At 41.2% G+C, this 19,955-nt stretch overlaps 1 protein-coding gene across 3 annotated transcripts in view; it reads right to left on the reverse strand.

Annotated features, from left to right (window-relative positions):
• JAKMIP2 (janus kinase and microtubule interacting protein 2) overlaps positions 1–19,708 on the reverse strand; it is a 63,280-nt gene extending 43,572 nt beyond the window's left edge. For all 3 annotated transcript variants that reach the window (XM_059919541.1, XM_059919542.1, XM_059919540.1), the window contains exons 1-4: positions 19,580–19,708; positions 7,886–8,383; positions 2,921–3,130; positions 978–1,076 (exon numbers count right to left, since the gene is read on the reverse strand). In XM_059919541.1, the coding sequence (XP_059775524.1) occupies positions 978–1,076; positions 2,921–3,130; positions 7,886–8,383; positions 19,580–19,708 (936 nt within the window). The remainder of the gene's footprint in view (positions 1–977; positions 1,077–2,920; positions 3,131–7,885; positions 8,384–19,579) is intronic.
• Positions 19,709–19,955: the final 247 nt, after the last annotated feature.

The raw sequence follows: 19,955 nt of genomic DNA on the forward strand, positions 1-19,955 counted from the left end.
AAAATAAAAATGAAAATCCTACAATAAGAATATACCTCACACCCACCAAAATGACTAAAATGACCAATTATCTTTGCATGTTGACAAAGACATGGAGAAACTACAACTCTCATACATTGTTGGGGGGAATGTAGTTGTTAAGACAACTGTGGAAAACTGGTAGCAACTGCTGAAGCTGACTGCATGCATACTCTATGATCCAGTAATTCTGTTCCTTAGTATATTCCCCCAGATATGAACACGTTTTCTCACCAGGACATGTAGCAGCACCACTAACAGCTATAAATTGGTATGAAACAACATTAATGTCCATTAACAATAGATGAATATATATATATTTATCATATAATTGTATATACATATTATATCATATATTGTTTATACTTTTACAATAAATATATAATTATATCATGTATAATTGAATATGATAGAAAGTGAAAATGAATGAATTTTACATGCAACACAGTGGATGACTCTCACCAATGCAATGCTGAGCAAAAAAGCCAGACACAAAGGAGTAATTATCATATGATTCCATTTACAACATATTTTGTTGTTGTTGTTGGTTGGGCTGCACGGCTTGCGGGAATCTTAGTTCCCCAACCAGAGATTGAACCTGGGCCCCAGCAGTCAAAGTGCCGAGTCCTAACCGCTGGACTGCCAGGGAATTCCCTACAACACATTTAAAAAATGGCAATAGACCTCTATAGTGAGAGAATTCAGTATAGTGGTTAACTTTAGAAGGATGGTGATTGAAAGAGGTCACACAAAGGGGAAGTTCTGAGATGCTGGTAATCATCCACTTATTCACCTGGGTAGTGGTTATATGGGTGTTTCACATTGGGCATATTTACTGAGCCATACCTTATTATTTGTGCACTTTTCTTTATTGTGCTATACTTCTATAACATCGTATATACTACTATAACAAAATGTTTAAAAAATAATAAAATAAAAAAATTTTGCTTAGAACTCACCAATTCATTTCGTTCATCTCCAAGCAAGGTATTCCTGTCTTCTAATTTTCTTATAGTGGCGTTCAACTCAGCTATTCTCTTTTGATTTCTTCGCAAATCCTACACATGAAAATTAAAATTAAAAGTATTATTTCTTCAATAATACTTTTCACAAAATTTTAGAATACTGCTCATAAAAGTAATAGGCTTGGTTCCTTTCATTTGGCTCATGAGTTGAGAGTAAAATGTTCTCTTATTCAGAGAAGAGTAACTATTTACCCTATTCCAATCCCCAATATTCACTGCTTGGGTTTAAGATCAAGCCTGCTTGAAATTGTAAATGAATTCCATGTGGCAGATACTCCCTGGAGCCCTGGCTCCTGGCAACGGAAGTGGTAGATGGTTGGATCAGTTTATGAGATCTGTGAGCTGTGAGACCAAGGTCACGCTGTGATTACATGAGGTTCATGGTTACATGAGGTTCATCCCTTGTGTCACGGCTGCACATTGCTTCCCACAGCCTAGACAGATGTCCTGCTATTACTCTTAGCCAAAGAGAGGATAGAGCAGGATATAAGGATGGGATTTGCAAATTCCTGCATACCCCGGAGAAAAAGGTCAGACTCAGAAGGCTGGCGCGTTACCTTCATGTATAGAAGACAGTAGATTATAGGACAGACTTCACTGGTAGATTCTGCCCAGATCAGCTGGCTTCCCCACTGGCATAATAGTCATGGAATCACTTTACACACAGCAGTCATAGATTAATTCTGTGCTCTAGAGTCCATAGGACCTATACAGTTGCAATTCCATTATCATCTTACATTTTGATAGTGCTGTACTGTTGACAAAGCAGTTTCACACACGCTCTATTCCTTGATTCACAATATCCTAGAGGATTCAGCAGAACCGGTAAGATTCAGGGAGGTCGTTAAGTTGTTCAAGGTCTATACTAATATGTATTGGATGCTGTGTGCGAGACACTATGCTCTATATTTTACATATCTTTTCTTCTAAACCTTAGACCAGCTCTATGGAGTACCACTATTGCCTCTATTTTACAGATGAGGAAGCTCTGAGCAGTCAAAGGATCTGCCTAAGGTCACACAGCAAATGGCAGATCCAGGATTTAAACTAAAGGGTATGACTCTAGAGCCCATTCTCTTGACAGTTTTACTACACTGCAGGTAAGTGTCAGTGACAGAACTAAAACTTTCATCTGCTGAATCCTAGTTCAGTATTCTTTCCACCACCTACTGGGAGATATATATATATATGTACACACACACACATATATTCATAAATTATTTATTAGTCAGTTCTAAGTACTACTTTGGAACCTACCTCTGTTCCTAAAAAATACATTGTCATCTTTTTTAGCACTAAATAATTCAAAAGGTATAAAATATGAAAGTAAACTATATACAAGCTGATTTCTATCACTAAACTTCTGAAAATAATTTCTCATATAAAATGATGAAAATCCAGGAAAATAAGTGTCAAACTCAATCAGACTTGAAGCTTTCAGATGATGATTATAAATGGTTTAGTCTTTTACACAGTTATACATTTTGACCCCTGTACATGATAACCATTTTTACCAATTTTCAACTCAATTGTTCATACAAGGGAAAATGACCAGTCTTGCCAAGAGGCAAAGTATTTTCATCTAATTTATGATTCATATAATATGCTGATGTTTGGACAGGTATCACGGCTAGAAAAATTCTATAAAGGATTTTAAAAGATATGTAATTCTCTTGTGATCAGCTAATGCAGTACAGACCACTTTGTTGTCTATGAGTTTAGAAAACCCTGCTCCCAAGATACTTGCTTGTTTTATAGTAGGAGATGGAATTGATTGCTCTGTAGTAAACAGGAAAAGAGCTTAAGTGAAAAGTAAAACTTAGGCGCTAAATAAAAGATGACTCCTGAGTTTTTAACTTCAACTTGAATAGACTTACAGGACTGCTGCAGTGTTCAGAGCCATCTCCTGCCCTTCCCGGAATTTCTCGTTTTGGACTGCTCATGTTACATTCAGCCTCCTTGACCAGAAAGAGCTGTTCATCCAAAGCCTCCTTCTGCAGCTGGAGTTTCTGTACATAGCCTGTTTGGGTCTCCAGTTCCTTTTCCAGGGAAAAGATGATCCTGTCCTTGGCTTTGATTTCATCCATCTGAATTAAATGACACCCGTGACATTTTATTTAACAATGCTGCAAAGAAATGCATTTTTACAGTGGCATGAGCTTAACTTTTTTTCTGCTGATTGATATAGGGAAAAAAATCATGAATATGACAAATATACTGAATTCAGGAATCAGACAAGGCAAGAATATGTAATGAACGGCCATCCTAGACTAATTAGGTGTCAAGGAGGGTAATTTTTTCTCTCTAGTATATCCTATGTAGATGCTGTGATTCAATATATTGTTTGAAACAGTCTGGTTTGGTTGGATATGGAAAGCAAAAGTTAACTTTAAAACAGTTCATTAGTGTTAATAAAGACAGATGCTAAATATTCTACCACAATGTTTCCCAGGACAATGTGTGATGTTACCTGCTGTTTGGGGGAATGACTTTTGAGTTCAGTTTAAATAGCAGTAACAACTATGAACGGCTCATTTGTAACTGAAGAAGCTACAGTATTTCCAGTAGGCTCATCATTTCCTAAGGCCAATATGTTTGCATTCAAGTGGTGAATTTGTCCTTCCATGGTTCATGTTGTATGGCTCTTTCCATTCCTACCCATTTTTCAGAGCAGCCAGTTCTTAGCAACCATTTTACTATTACAGTCAGAAAATCATGGTTGGGACAAGAACCGGAATAGAAATTACCTGGTAATATTAGTCACTATTTTCCCACCTATATCTGTGGGATATATTTATTGATCCCAACACTCATTTTTTTTTTTTTTTTTAAACATCTTTATTGAAGTATAATTGCCTTACAATGGTGTGTTAGCTTCTGCTTTATAACAAAGTGAATCAGTTATACATATACAATATGTTCCCATATCTCTTCCCTCTTGCATCTCCCTCCCTCCCACCCTCCCCATCCCACCCCTCTAGGTGGTCACAAAGCACCGAGCTGATCTCCCTGTGCTATGTGGCTGCTTCCCACTAGCTACCTATTTTACATTTGGTAGTGTATATATGTCCATGACACTCTCTCACCCTGTCACATCTCACCCCACCCCTTCCCCATATCCTCAAGTCCATTCTCTAGTAGGTCTGTGTCTTTATTCCCGTCTTGCCACGAGGTTCTTCATGGCTTTTTTTCCCCTTAGATTCCGTATATATGTGTTAGCATACTGTATTTGTTTTTCTCTTTCTGACTTACTTCACTCTGTATGACAGACTCTAACTCCATCCACCTCATTACAAATACCTCCATTTCATTTCTTTTTATGGCTGAGTAATATTCCATTGTATATATGTGCCACATCTTCTTTATCCATTCATCTGTCGATGGACATTTAGGTTGCTTCCATGTCCTGGCTATTGTAAATAGAGCTGCAATGAACATTTTGGTACAAGAGTCTTTTTGACCTATGGTTTTCTCAGGGTATATGCCCAGTAGTGGGATTGCTGGATCGTATGGTAGTTCTATTTGTAGTTTTTTAAAGAACCTCCATACTGTTCTCCATAGTGGCTGTATCAATTTACATTCCCACCAACAGTGCAAGAGAGTTCCCTTTCCTCCACACCCTCTCCAGCATTTATTGTTTCTAGATTTTTTGATGATGGCCATTCTGACCGGTGTGAGATGATATCTCATTGTAGTTTTGATTTGCATTTCTCTAATGATTAATGATGTTGAGCATTCTTTCATGTGTCTGTTGGCCATCTGTATATCTTCTTTGGAGAAATGTCTATTTAGGTCTTCTGCCCATTTTTGGATTGGGTTGTTCGTTTTTTTGTTATTGAGCTGCATGAGCTGCTTGTAAATCTTGGAGATTAATCCTTTGTCAGTTGCTTCATTTGCAAATATTTTCTCCCATTCTGATGGTTGTCTTTTGGTCTTGTTTATGGTTTCCTTTGCTGTGCAAAAGCTTTTAAGTTTCATTAGGTCCCATTTGTTTATTTGTGTTCTTATTTCCATTTCTCTGGGAGCTGGGTCAAAAAGAATCTTGCTGTGATGTATGTCATAGAATCCAACACTCATTTTTGTTAAGCTTGGGCATGGCCTCAGAAATACTTCTCAACTAAAGGCCAAAAGCATTTGATACCAGTTGATCAGAGGTCCACTGGACTGAAAACTTTTTGCCATCCCTGGGTGAGGGCTAGTGAAGTTAATATCTATAAACAATCTCTGAAGAAAGCATAGCCATTAGGTAAAACCTTTCTTCTCATTTCATTATATTCCATGAGAATCTTAAAAATGGAAATAGAATAGACACATTTAATACAAACAATACTATACTGTTCTCCTCTTTATAAAAATGTCTCCTTATATATAACAAATCACTTGGTATAAATCTTTCTTTGCTGTGTTCCTAAGACCAAAACACATATTTATATATATTTGGGACAGAAACTGTGTTATACAATCACATCTTCGCACATGTAACTCTCTGTGAGCTACTGCCTCCAAGTCACAGGATAAAATTTTAGATCATTTTTGGGAGGCCATAGTGCTGTGACATCATCTGATAACTTGGCAAGTAATCAAACACTGTCTTGTTAATTTGGGAGTAAAAGCATTGTCTTTATTTTATCTCCTTGCAGGAGACTTGAGTCCAGTGTTACTCTCATCTAAGTTGCACGTTCCTTTGTTAGATCTGTCATCTATGGTTTATTTCCAGTTTATCATAGCTCCAGATCTGTATGCTCCTAGCTGGTTCTTATGCACCCTACATAACTGAACTGGCTGGGAAATCACCCCACTACACCCATATAATCAGCCTCATCATTATAACTGAAATTTATTGATCTTTTTCTACATTCAAGGCATTCAGAGCCTTACATACCTTGTCTAATTTTATAACAATCCTATCATATAGGTTCTGTTATCACCATTTCACAGGGGACGACTGAGGATCCAAAGGGTTAAGAACTTGGTCATGGTCATATGACTAATAAATGATGAAGCCTGATTTAAAATACAGTCTTATGACCCTAGAGCCCATTCTATTTGGCACTATGCTATACTTATGCCAAGGTTATCCTTCCAGCATTTTCCCAAAGTGGTTTTCTGTAGAATATCCAGTACCTAGTGTCAAGGAGTCTCTACTGCATGCTGGTTATAAATATGGACTCTGGTTTCAGAATTCTGAAAATCTTCCAAATTTCGAGTTCTTAGATGGGGAGGGGGTACATACCAGAATTCCCTGGGAAAATTTTCTACACAGAATAGCTCCCATTTCTCTCCTTTTCAGTTCCAAAAATAAAACTGGGTGTTGCAGTAAGAACAGGATTAGAAGGAAAAAATGGAAGACAAGTGCATCTGTATTAATGAAAAAGTTTCCCCTGTTTTTCTGTTTGCACCCAATTTTTGAACAAATCGTCAGACAGATTAGATTTTACATTGTTATTAAGAGGGGTTTCATGTCTGCTTCTGCAATGTGCTGGTGAAAGGAAATCATGAAAAAAATTACAGACCAACAGGTAGATATATTTGTAGATTTTACATTAAAACCATAGACAAGCAAAAATATTTAATGTAAAGCTTCCTTTTCATTTACCTACCTGCTGACTCCAGAGTTCACAGTCTTGATTCTTTCTTCATCAGCAATTGTTGTCTTAAAAACCAAAGGCAGTGCAGAGACCAATATTTCTGCACTGTGTTTGGTCTTTATTGTCAACTAATGCGATAGTATGAATTGCAGATAAAGAATTTGGAAAGTGTAGCAAAGGCAACATTTTACAGTCACACTGTATTGCAGTACAAAGAAAATCACATGTTTAGTTTTCTAAAATGTTCTACGATAACCATTTTTTACATAAAATTGAAATCCTAGAGATATCGTCTAAGGAACATAATTGGAATTCTTAGAATATAAATGCTTAGACCTGGCACACACAAGAAGGAAAGTGTAGTTTTTCCTAAGAAAATATTTTTAGAGAAGCATAAAGTACACTCGAACAGGTGATAGTTAATATATAACCAAGATATAACTAATGCTAAACATTCTGAATATAGATGCATATAAATACTTCTAAGACAAGGCCAATCTGAAACATTATGGCTTTCACACAATAATTCTATTTGTTTTACTTCTAAGCATAGTGAGAGACTGACGTGGCTTTTGGTCATACATATTAAAAAGAAAGACTCAACTCAGTAGGGGTTGAAGTAAGTCTTGGAAATTTGTAATAGCAAATAAGCTATTTAGGAATGACATCCAATTTAAGAATTATAATGGCCCCTATTTTGAATGGCCCCTGTTTATTCTGGGAAAGAAGATCCATTTGTAAAATGACTAGCGGTTTTATAGCTCTATTTCTTGCTTTCAGACACGGCTCCTGGAGAGAAGACAGGTGAATCCCAGAGGAAGCTCCCAGTGGCTGCCATTTTCAGAGCCCTTGAAAGCCAAAGAAACTTCCCTTTCCCCTGTAAAAACCCCAAAACATTTTATAAATGGCAAGCCTACAAAACATGCTGATTTTGGAAGAGTTCATAATTCAGAATATTTCCATGGACATCCAAGAAAACAGGAGTCATTAAACCCATACTCTCCATACGTGTGGGGCTGGAAGAAACCAGTTTTCATGAGAAAGGTGACTCCAAAATCTTTTACCTTTTACAATGCCAACTTTGGCCTGGGCGCATCTACTTATCTAATCTATTGACCTATCTTGTATCTTGGCCATAGCACTAGACAGAAGGAGGGCACTGTTTATAATCCGCTCATGAAAAACACCTGAAAAAGCAAACCCCACAGCGCTCTGAAGCCTGGAAAGAGAATGGTTCTGCCCTGGGTTACTAACCAGTCTCCGAATATCCCGCTCCGACTCCCACTTGATCTTGGAGATGGCTTCTTGGTGGGACTGATGCTCACTCCTGAGGTCCCCAGCCTTGATTTTATCCGCTTGGATCATATTGCTTAGCGCCTCATCCACCTGCTTCTTGGCCGTTTTCAGGTCCGCAATTTCCTGTAAGAGCTTAAGGCGCTCTGCATCAAACAGTTTCCGGGCCTCCTCGCGGGCCTCGATGGTGAGCGCTGTCCTTACTTTGTCGCTGCTGCCGTCCCGGAGCGCACACAGCGCCGACTTGAGCCTCTGGATCTCCCCGTCCCGCACCTTCACTGTCCGGGCCATTTCCTGCTCGTGCTGCTTGATGAGATTCTCCCGCACGGCCTGCAGCTCCTTCATCTTCTCCTCGTGGAGCTTGGTTTTGAGTTCCGTCACCAGGACCGTGTGCTTGCGCTGCTCCAGCTCACGGATCCTCTTGGCTTCTTGAGTCTTCTCTCTCTCGAGTTTAGATACCTGGAGGCAGAGAGGGGAAAGGATGAAAAGAGGTGAGCCTCATCAGTCAGGCGTGCTCCGAGGCAGGACTGGCAGCTCAGACCCCTGTAATCTCTTCATGCCTCGTCTCTTTTCAAATTCCAGCCCCCTGTGGAAGGAGCGAGGGGAACCACAGGCCTTTTAATGCTGGGAATGCAGTGGGAAAGGAGGAAATACCCGAGGGTGCTCACGTTACTTTATTCAGACAAATAGTTGATGTTCTGGGGCCTTACTGTTCTGTGTGGTCTGCAGACAAGCAGCACAGGCGTCACCCAGGGGCTTGTCAGAAATGCAAGGGTTCCATCCCAGACCTAGGAATCAGAGCCTGCAGTGTAACAAATCCCCAGGTGACTGGTGTACACGTTAAAATTAGGAAGCGGTACTATAATAGTCTTCACCCCGGTCAGGAGTTCAAAACAGATCACCTGGAGAGCTTTCTAGACTACACATCCCTAGCAAGGTCCAAACTGCTAAATGTGAGTGTACCGGGACGCCCAGGTTGGTCCACAGTTCAATGTTATGATCAGGCTAATAAATTGGTGCCTAAAGTGATAGTATAAAATATTCCTCCGTCCCCTTTTTTTTGGAAGAGAAGCTAATTGCTGCTAAGGGGGAAGTGAGAAATGAAGACAGTTGATATGTCCTCAACCTTACCTTTCTTACTATGGCAGCTTGGTTCCACCCCCAAAATTATTACAGATCCACACACACCAGCTCAAAACCCTGCAGTGCAGGGCCCTGTGCTAAAGGCGTTCAGTGGCTGTTGTTATTTCTGCTACATGGGTGTCTGCATCCTTCACTACCCCGCACTCTTATCTCCCTCTCTCTCCCACCTAAGCCAACGCTCCAAGGAATTTAATAAAGTATTCCCTCTCATCTTTTCACCTGTCAGGTATTCTGGTTTAAAAAATTCTCCTGTGTTTTGTACTATTTCTAATGATAATATAGGTCTCTTCATAGATTAGCAATGGCACTACCTTAATTTGGCTGTGAGTCCGTCTCTGATTCAGTAGATCAGGGTAGGGCCCCAGCATTTGTAGCTTAAAAAAGCCTCACCAGGCTCTTGTTGTACTGTCCTCCTCCCCCCTCCTCATCTCTGCTGCCTGCCTTTCTTTGTTCTTCTGTCTCTGTCGTTTGCACGTACACACGCACACACATACACCCACACAGTAACCTGGAAAAAGGGAAGAACTGGGCAGCCCCAGGAGTAATATCTAGGTGAGTGATACTGAGTCTCTGCCAGTTGTAAATTTAGAACGTTTCATAAAATAATTAAGAGCCCTTCCAGCTGAAAAGTATTAAGATCCAAATTCCTTATTGAAGCCATTGTAATTATAATGTAAAGTGTCTGAGATTTCACTTACCTTAACAGTTTACCTACCTTTAGCTAGAACAGGATTTTCTAAGTCCACATGGCATTTTATGAATATTTTATTTTAAAGGCACAGCAATTATTCCCATGTAGGTTATTCTAAAAGAACTCAGGGCACAAGGAGACTTGGCAAAATATGCAGCCGGGCATCCCCAAATGACTGTCCTTGGGTCTTGCCTCCAGCCTAGGCTCAGGTCCCCTCCCGGATACCCTTTAGTTCATATGTTCTAGAGCTGTGCTGTCCCATGCGGTGGCCACTAGCCACACCGAGCACTTGCAATATTGAAAATCTGAATTGAGCCCTGCCCTAAGTGTAAAATACATACCCGATTTTGAAGACTTAGTATGAGGTAAACATTAATATCTCATTAATAATTTTTACATTGGTTACATGTTGAAACTATAATATTTTGGATAAATTAGGTAAAATAAAGTATATTATTAAAATTAATTCTGTTTAGTTTTACTTTTTAAAATTGTGGTCATAAGACATTTTAAAATCACATATGTGGCTTGCGTTTGTGGCTCATATTATATCTCTTTTGGACAGCATTGCTCCAGAGTTCTTGGAGGTTCATTTAATGAACCGAACTTTCTTCACACTGCTGCTGACATTCTCTTAGTAAAGTCCTGTTATGATCTGATTTATGTGCCAGGACTCCTTTCTGCTGGGGAATAAAATCCCAACATGTCAGCTGCATCTTTCAGCTCTCAGAAGACTTGGTTGGACTTCCAGCTCCCATGTCAACTCCTCACTCTACCTCTCCAGGCACGGGGGATTATCCTATTTTCTGCACATGCCCTACATCGCTGTACCTGTGTGCCTACCTGAGTTTCTTCTTCCTGACCTGCCCTTCCCTCAGCTCCTTTTGGGATCCTTTCATTCCTCATGACCCAACTAAATGTCACCCTCTCTGATCATGACACCCTGATCACCCAGGACCAAGCTTATTTCTCCTGCATTTGTCTTCTCAGTGCAGTTTGCTAATACCTCCTTACTGGTCTCTTCCACATTTTTCTTTATGCTGTATTTTTTTTACATACTTGTCTGTCCTCACCACCTCCTCTCCTACCTCACCTCAGACTGGAAACTCCTAGAAGGCTGCCAGTGAGCCTTGTTCATCTTTGTCTACCCAATGGTTGTCAGCACAGCACACGATAAGAAGACAAAGAGTATGTGTGGAATTAAAGAATGTAAGCCAATATGTTTCCCTGGCTAGCCTCGTAACCAGAGGCAGGAATAATATATCCTGTCAACGTTTTAGAGAACATAGGCTTGCACTGTTACCCAGAGCAGCCCTCATCCATCCCTTCCCTGTATAAAACAATAAAACAAAAAAACCCCTAACATATAATGTTTGCCTGTCCTCTGTTTGATGTTTCTCTCAGTGCTTCAGTGATGAAAACCTAAATCTAACTTTCCATTTTTCTACAATGAACTGAAGAAGTATCTTCTAGACCATGAGTGGGCAAACAACAGCTCATAGGTCAAATCTTTCCTGCCCCACCCCCAGTCTTTGTTAATAAAGTTTTATTGGAACACAACCAGGCCCATCTATTTCCATATTGCCTATGGCTGCTTTCACGCTAGAATGAAGTTGAGTAGTTCCACAGAGACTGTCTGGCCCACAAAGCCTAAAATATTTACTATTTTGCCCTTCACAGAAAATGTTTGCTGATTCTTCTTTTAGATAATGCACTTTTTGACAAGAGGGGCCTTATTTTTCACTGATTTAGAAACTCTGTAATTTACCTTCCATCTAGGACCTTGGGGAAGTTAACTTTAGCTTGAATGATAGGAAACTGATCATCTTCAATTTCAGCAGGACTATTTATGTTCCTTAGGCATTTGGAACAGTATCATGACCATTAAAAGCTGATAGGTAACAAGTTACTAAGGGAATTTTAGCAACTCTTCCTAAAACAATAAAAAGTTGTAGTGAAAATGGATAAAGGGTAATGAATTCTGGGTTTGTATTTTGATTTCATCATCTGCTGTCTCTAAGAAGGTTGCTTTATCCTGAGGATCTTTGATTACAATTTTAAAAATACCTGTAAAAGAATTATTTTTAGGATTAAATTAGATAGTGAATGGGAAAGTAGCTTGAACTGTAAAGTACTATAAAATGTAAGGTAATAATATTATTATTGGATATAAGAGGAGATACTCTTGATCTAAAATTATTTGTCAGATTCTCTGCAGGTGCATTAGATTGTACCACTTTGTGACTCTGTAATTTCTCTCAAATTTATTTATAAACACTAATCTTTTAGATTAGTATAGACTGGAGAGGAAATGAATGAAAAAGAAAAAAAAAGTGAAAATACAGGTGTATGGGAAATATATTCCAGCATGAAGACAAAACTAACACTGGCCTTTTTGTCTATCACATAAAAGGAATCCATAGAACTCAAAGAAAATTCAAAGGTATTGAATTACATTTGGCATTTTTTTATGTCTGCTTATTTTGGTTGTCTTGGAAGCTGTCATTTTTGGCAGGATTTCTAGGTATGATTTTTTTAGGCTTGGGAGAAGAGTTTCACTGTGAAGGAGATACAAAGAATGTGACTGACATCTGGGAGGAAAAAAGAACCAATAGAAATTTTGTAGTAAAATCATTTTCTGAAAATTATTTGCAGCTTAGATTGCACCACTAAGGAAACAGATCTTAGTATCTTAATGTAAATCATGAGAATGAGTATACGACAAGATGAAGAACTACCCCTGAGTAACAGTGAAAAAATGTGAAGATGATAATACTTTGAAATGGAAAAAATTATTTAGTTGATTGGAGAGAGAATCAATTTTGTTAGTGGAAATGTTTTATAGAGAAAAATTTCAGCTCGATCACGTAAAGAGTAAGCATTCATTGAGGGTTTAACTTACTATGTATGGGTTAGGTAATTTTTTAAAGGCTTTACACCTATCAGTACATTTAACCTCCTAGGCAGCTCTATGATGTAGGTAGTATTTGTTGCACCTGAATTTCTGATGAGAAAAGAGGGAAACAGGCTCTACATAAGCACAACATAAAGAAGGCTGAGCAGAGTCCAGTGTGGGCCAGGAGCCAGGTCAGGTCAGATCCCAGATCTCCTAGTTTGCTCTGAAACCTTGGGCACGCTGGGGCCCCTGACTCAGCCTCAGTCTCATGTGTAAACTAGAATTGGTGATATCCTTCTCATATGATTGTTGCGAGGACTGACTTCCATAATGTAGCAAAAGTCCTTTGGAAAGGCTGGAACACATGGGAGGTTAATAATTATTAATACATGGTAGATACTAGATATTAATTTTGATGAACATTATAGCATATATTAATATTATATCATGCAATGATATACTAATACCAACAACAACATAAATCTAAATACCCATATTATGGTAGTAAGACGAATGTTACTATTATTACATTATCAAGACCATAGCAACTATTTTCCTAATAGAAAGAGATGTTCAAAGATAACATTTTCCTCAAGATGTCTTGAGTCCCCTGGTGGCGTCTAATCTTAACTGGGAAGACACCTGGATTATGTGTACGAAGAAGGACTGGGAGTGGGGTGGGACAGGGCCAGGGGGTGAGCACTGAACAGAGCTTTGAATGGTACACTTCCCATATCCCTTTTACCCCAGAGGTGTTATCAAAAATAAAAATAAAATAAATAAAGATCATTAGGAAAATTTAATCTGGCTGGGGAAAGCTTCCACTATGACAGAAGGAAGAAAATTCATGACTAGCCCTCCCAGGCCTCACATTAGATTTTCTTCTTCTGTCCTCATTCTGTTCTGGCCTTTGAAAAATGCCACTGTAAGTTCTGCCAAGATAAAGAGGGTGGTGTTTGAGCTTTAATGTGACCTTAGAAATCTAGGATTAAACATTGGACAGCCTGTCGAAGATAAGGAGGGTTGAGAGGTTATCAAGACAAGACAAGCTAGCAAAAGGTTCAGCTTGGATTATCTGCATCGGATGTTGCTGGAGATCTAAACTCATGGTAGGCTGGCAGGGATTTTCGTGGGCACTGAGTAACTCTCCAACAGGAGATGTGAAGAGGGAAAGGCTGCCGCCACAGGAACTTGATCCATAAGGGAGATTTTTTTATACAGGCTGGGGAAGTAATAGAAGCTTCTCTCTTTTCATTTCTTGCTTTTAGCTACTTAGGCTTCCTGAAAATAAAACTAAATTTGCAGAAAGCAAGAAATACTGGATGCCCAGTGTGGTCCCTGAACCTGGAAGCTCTAGAGTACTAGCCTGAGGGTAGAGAAGGTTGGCTGGTTTTCTGAGAGTGCCCTGGAGGCAACAGAGTGCAGTGGAATAAGACAGCATTACCTTGATCACTGCCTTAGAGAAGATGGGAATTCCCATTTTGGCTGCTCTACTAGCTGTGTCACTGGGAGCAAATGAGTTACCTGGTTAGAACTCATTTTCTTTCTCAGTGAAATCAGAATAGTATCGCATGCTGCCTTCGTCCCAGGCTCTCTTGTGAGGACTGCTTGGCAGTCTACAGGGCTGTCCAAGGTGGCAAGTGCTGTCTGGAGCCGAATCCTCCCAGAGCCTGCATCCCAGGCCTGTTGCCCCACTGCCCCTACCCCTGGAGCCCTGTCCTCTGCTCCTGCTTCATCCTCTCTGTGCCTGTGGGGTTCACCCTAGCTGCAGGCTGCCTCTGAGGGAGAAGACCAAACCCTGGGGAATCGGGTGGGTGGATTTCACATCTCACAGCAATCCCTGGTGTGATTACACACCCTGAGCAGCGGATCATGGTGTCCACGGAGCAGACAGGGAAATACCATGGCTTAATGGCTCAGTGCTGCTCTAAGAAAAACAGACCTGGGTGGAAATACTTTCTCCACCCAAGGTTGGGGTTGCCCACCTAAATAAATACTATAATGTACTTATCCCTTGGGGTTGTTGGGAATGTCTTAAAAAGAACCATGGAAATTCATTCAGCAAGTAGGACATGTCTCCTACATGCCCGGCAGCAATGCAAGCTCTGGGGATACCTTACTTAGGGGATCCCTTAAGCAGACATGGTCTCTTACCCATAGAAGCATATATTTCATTGGGGTGGGGGCAGCAGGCAATAAACAAGCAAATAAACGAATAACATAACTTCAGACAGTACAGAGTCTTGTGATGAAAGTATTACAGGGTGATGTGATAGAGTACATGGAACTAGGGGAACAGTGTCATCTAATTCGGTGGTCAGGGAAGGGTCCCGAAGAGCTAAAGCAGTTTCCTTTCCTAACTAATCCCGACCGTTTTGCAAGGACCTTAGCTCTTTTATGTTGTCTACAATCTGCTCGTTTTATAGATGCACAAGTGCAGGCCCAGAAATGACAAGATCATCCAGCGTAAAGACCCCACCCTGGGCTTCCCTGGTGGCGCAGTGGTTAAGAATCCGCCTGCCAATGCAAGGGACATGGGTTTTAGCCCTGGTCCGGGAAGATCCCACATGCTGCGGAGCAACTAAGCCCGTGCGCCACAACTACGGAGCCTGTGCTCTAGAGCCCACGAGCCACTACTACTGAAGCCCGCGTGCCTAGAGCCCGTGCTCCGCAACAAGAGAAGCCACCACAATGAGAAGCCCGCGCACCACAACAAAGAGTAGCCCCCGCTCGCCGCAACTAGAGAAAGCCCACGCACAGCAACAAAGACCCAACGCAGCCAAAAAAATAAGAAAATAATAAATAAATTAATTAATTTTAAAAAAAGACCCCACCTTGTGTTCTTTCCTATCCACCACAGGCTCTTCACAGTTATATCCTCTTGGCCCTTATGCCTGGAGTCCAGTCAAGATGACCTACCTATCTGCATGGTTATTCCTATCAGCGATTGGCGAAACTTTTAGATAATTTCTACTCACCAGAAGTTGACTGTGTCTAGTATTTTTGTTTCATTTCCCTGCAGTGGAAATGCACGCATCTGTGGGAGAAGGATAGGGGTATGTTCCCACTCCCTCTCTCACTTTGTTTCTCCCTTTGAAATTTTGCACAATAGTGTAAAGAAAAGTTCTTACATTCTCTCTTCCTCTGCCTAAACTTTTCAGTATTTTCCAGACCTTCACATATTTTAAGCATAGGCTTTGCAAGACATGGAAACAACCTAAGTGTCCACTGATGTAAAATGGATAAAGAAAATGTGATATATCACACACACACACACACAATGTTATTCAGCCATAAAAAGGAAGGAAATTCTGTCATTTGCAACATTATGCCAAGTGAAATAAGTCAGATAGAGAAAGACAGATACCGTGTGGAATCTAAAAAAAAAAAAAAAAATTAGAGCTCATGGATACAGGGAATGGACTGGCGGTTGTGGCCAGAGGCAGGATGTAGGAGATGGGAGAAATGGGCGAGGGGGGTCAAAAGGTACAAACTTCCAGTTATACAATAAGTAAGTTCTGAGGAAGTAATGTACAGCATGGCGACTATAGTTAACAATCCTGTTAACAATATTTGAAGGTGGCAAGGAGAGTATATCTTAGAGGTTCTCATCACAAGAAAACAAAACTTTGTAACTATGTGAGGTGACCGATACTGACTAGATTTATTGTGTAATGATTTCACAATTTATACATATATCAAATCATTACGTTGTATACCTAAAGCAAATACAATGTGATATGTCAATTATATCTCAATAAAACTGGGGAAAAAACATATTTAAAAAAAAGAGCATTGGCTTGGGAGGAGAGAGAAGGGGAGTTGAAGACTCAGCTCTGTCGCCGACTAGCATGTGACTCTGGGTGAATTGCTTTACCTCACCGAGCCTCGGTTTCCTCATCTGTAAAATGTGGATCACAACAATGCCCACCTCAGAGAATGATAGTGAGGATGAAGTGAGATAACTGAATTATAACACAACATGTTTGACACTAACTCCTCAAAAAATAACACACACATACTTAGGAAGTAAACACGACTATTATCCCATACGACAGATGAGGAAAGGAAGATGCGGAGGGATTTCATAACCTGCTCAGGGTCACTCAGGCGCTAAGGGAAAGAGCTGGGATTATGTCAGGAGGAAATGCAGTTCTTACGGTGTGTGACAGATAGTAAACATTCAAAAAAGTATAGCATTTGTGACTCTGCTCTACTACAATGTGTTCTGCAAATGTCAATGGGATGATTTGTCTTTCTGGAAAAATGAGTAATGCCCCATCGCTCCAAAGGTTTCCGCTCTTTAGCTAGTCCACTCCCCAGTGGCTAAATTGTCATTTTATCATCATAGCCTTGGAGCCAAACTGAGAGTGTGAATTCACATGTTGGCATTGTTCATATTCTCTCTCTTAAAGCTTGGGCCTTTGGAAACACAATCGTATTTATTTTAATAAAACTGCTTTATGACTTGTTTGCCCTCTAAATTCCCTTTGCTCTTTGGGGAATGCTGCTGACAGGCGGTGAGGCTTTGCTGTCACCCCTGTGCTGGGATTGTAATTAACTGCCGCGGAGAGGGAGACTGGGGAGGGGGCAGCAGAGGGGACAATAGGGCAGTGCTTTTATTCCAGGGTCTGGCTTCTTGTCTCTTGTCAGAGGAAAGGGAGATTACCCCTGACCTGCTGGCTTAGACCCCGGGGCCAGGCCCTGGATAAACAGGCAGGATAAACAGCTCTGTCTGCGGTCAAGAGTTACTCCTTTTAAAAGGCTTGAATGTGTGGAAAATGGCAGGGTGGGGTCTGTCGGGCCTCGGCCTCTTTAAAATCTCATGAGTTTGCTCTCTGTAAATCAGCGGCAGGTTATGGTTGCAGGTCTTTAGACGGATAGGTTTCTTCCCGTGAAGGTAGTTTGTCATTCTGTTGTTTCTACAATTAAAGGAGTCTGCCTCCCTTGAAATGTTATGTTGCCCCAGGGAAAGTTAAAACCAATGAAATGTTTATAGATTGTCAACCTGGAAGGAAGCATGGAGTGGAGTGTTTGTCAACGTGAAGGCAGAGAACCACCTCCATGGGGATTGCCTGGACTGTTTGCTGGAATTGCAGTCCTGCTCCTTAACCCAACTACTTTATCAGAATCCCTGGGTTGTGGGCCCAGGGATCTCAGTTTTTAATAAGTTCCCTCAGGTTATTCTAATGCCCAGTGATGCTTGAGGGACACAGATATGGAGAAACAGATTCAGTCACTGAATTACAGATCGAGGTATTGAAACACTGAAATTTGTCTCCAAGGAGAGATGAAGACAATATTCTGGTTTTCTGACTCTTACACAAAAGTTTTTGGGTTTTGTTTGTTTCTTTGTTTGTTTTCGTTTTTGGACATCACATTCCTTTTAGCTTCGTGGAAACTATAATATCCTTCACAAACTTTACATTGGGGTCTGGTTATCCAAGGTCAAGGCTTAGCTGAGACAGGAGGCCAGGAGCTTTGGCCAATCCAAGCTTTATTATTGCTCAAACCAGAAGAAATAGATTTGGGTGAAAATAACTAATTAAAATGTAATAGTAATGTCAAAGAAGAAGAGGTAGATTAAAAAGAATACGGATATCTGTTGGTTTGTGATCTATAGCTTGATCAAGAACATTTCCTTACTGCACAAAGCGTTATCTCTTTAAGGCAACTTTATGCTGACCTGGTTGTCTCTAGTTTGCAAAAATGTCTTATGCCTGTCACATATTTCAAAATGCTTTCCTGTCCATGACCCTGTTTGATATCCATACCACTCTAGTAAGATAAGTGTTAGCATATTCATTTAAGGGATGAGATTCAGAGAAGTAAAGAGACTTTCTTAAGTCTAGTTAGCAACTGACTCAAGCATACAGCATTTTAGAAGAGATATTACTATGAATTTTTTTTTCAGAGTTTGCTCTCTGAGCATCTGACATAAATTTTCTCATGTACTCCGCATAACTCCTTTTTGTACTTGTCTAACTTAAACCTCATCCCAGCTCTACAGGATAACAGTATGTGACTGATGAAGAAGCTAAGGTATAGGGAAGAAATCACCTTTCGGTCATGTCATTCATCTACTCATTTAACAAATATATGTTGAGCTTTTCAGTTCTGGACATTTATCTAGGCTCTAGGAATAGAGAGGTAAGATGAGACTCTGTTGTCATAGAGATTGCACTTGACTGGGGAGAGAGAAGCACTAAACAAGTGAATAAATAAACATAGAAATTGCTCTGAGATGAATCAAGAAGAGGCAGGCCTTAGGGAGTACGTGGGTCCAGGAAGTGCTCTGTTTTGGACACTGTGGTCAGATGCTTGTACTAGAGCTGACACCTGAAGGAGGTGAGGAAGGAGCATGCCGCTGACTGGGGAAGAACAAGGGCAAAGGCCCAAATGTGATGGGCGTATGTCTCCTGCTCCAGCGAAGAGGCTGAAGCAGAGTGATCTGGGGGACAGCAGTGGGAGATGGGCCTGGGAGACAGCTGGAGGGAGAGTCCTGCAGTGGTGGGGAAAGTCCTGTGACTGAGAGGCAGGAAGCCTTTGCAGGGTTCTGAGCAGTGGAGTGACACCAGGGACACATCTGAGAAATGCCACAGGGGAAATGACTACAGAGGGCAAGGGTGGAACCTACCCAAGGCCGTATGCCTATTAAGTGTCCAGAGGTGTTGGTGGGGGCAGGTGTGGTCTCAGTTTTTACATCTGGCCCCCTGGGGGGGCAGAGCTCAGCCCCACGGGCAGGTTTTTCTCATGTTCTGTGTATCCTGTGCTCAACTCCCTCCTGCCACACACAGGGAATCTCCCCCTGTCCAGGGGTTATTGCCCTCTCTGGCAACCAGCAGACAGGAGCCCACTGAGGCAGGCCAGCGGGCAGAGCCGGGCCAGAGCCTCCCAGGCTGCAGCCTCGGGGAGCCCCACTCACCTTGGACTTCTCTTGATGCAGCTCTATCTGGATGTCTGTGAGCTTGGTCCTGAGGTCTTCGTTGGCAGCTTGAAGGGCGACAATGAGCGCCTCGGGCTTCTCGCCCTTATTTCGCCCTTTCTTGGACATGGTTCCTTTCGGAATGGAGTCTGTTGGTGTTTAATTCCTCTCAAGCAGGGGCTGCCATGTTACTGCTGCTTCTCCCGGGCGCGATGGCTCAGCAGCTACTGCGTGCTGCCCCTCGGGAAGGTCTCCTCAGCCGCTGTCCTAGAAGCCCTGGGAGAGGCAGAGACAGCAGTTACCGCTGTGACCAAGACCTGGGCCATGTGCCCGCCAGGCACTCAGCCTGAGCCACCTGCGCGAGCCCCCTCCGAGA

This window comes from Balaenoptera ricei, chromosome 3 (assembly GCF_028023285.1).
Source record: "Balaenoptera ricei isolate mBalRic1 chromosome 3, mBalRic1.hap2, whole genome shotgun sequence".
NCBI lineage: Eukaryota > Metazoa > Chordata > Mammalia > Artiodactyla > Balaenopteridae > Balaenoptera > Balaenoptera ricei.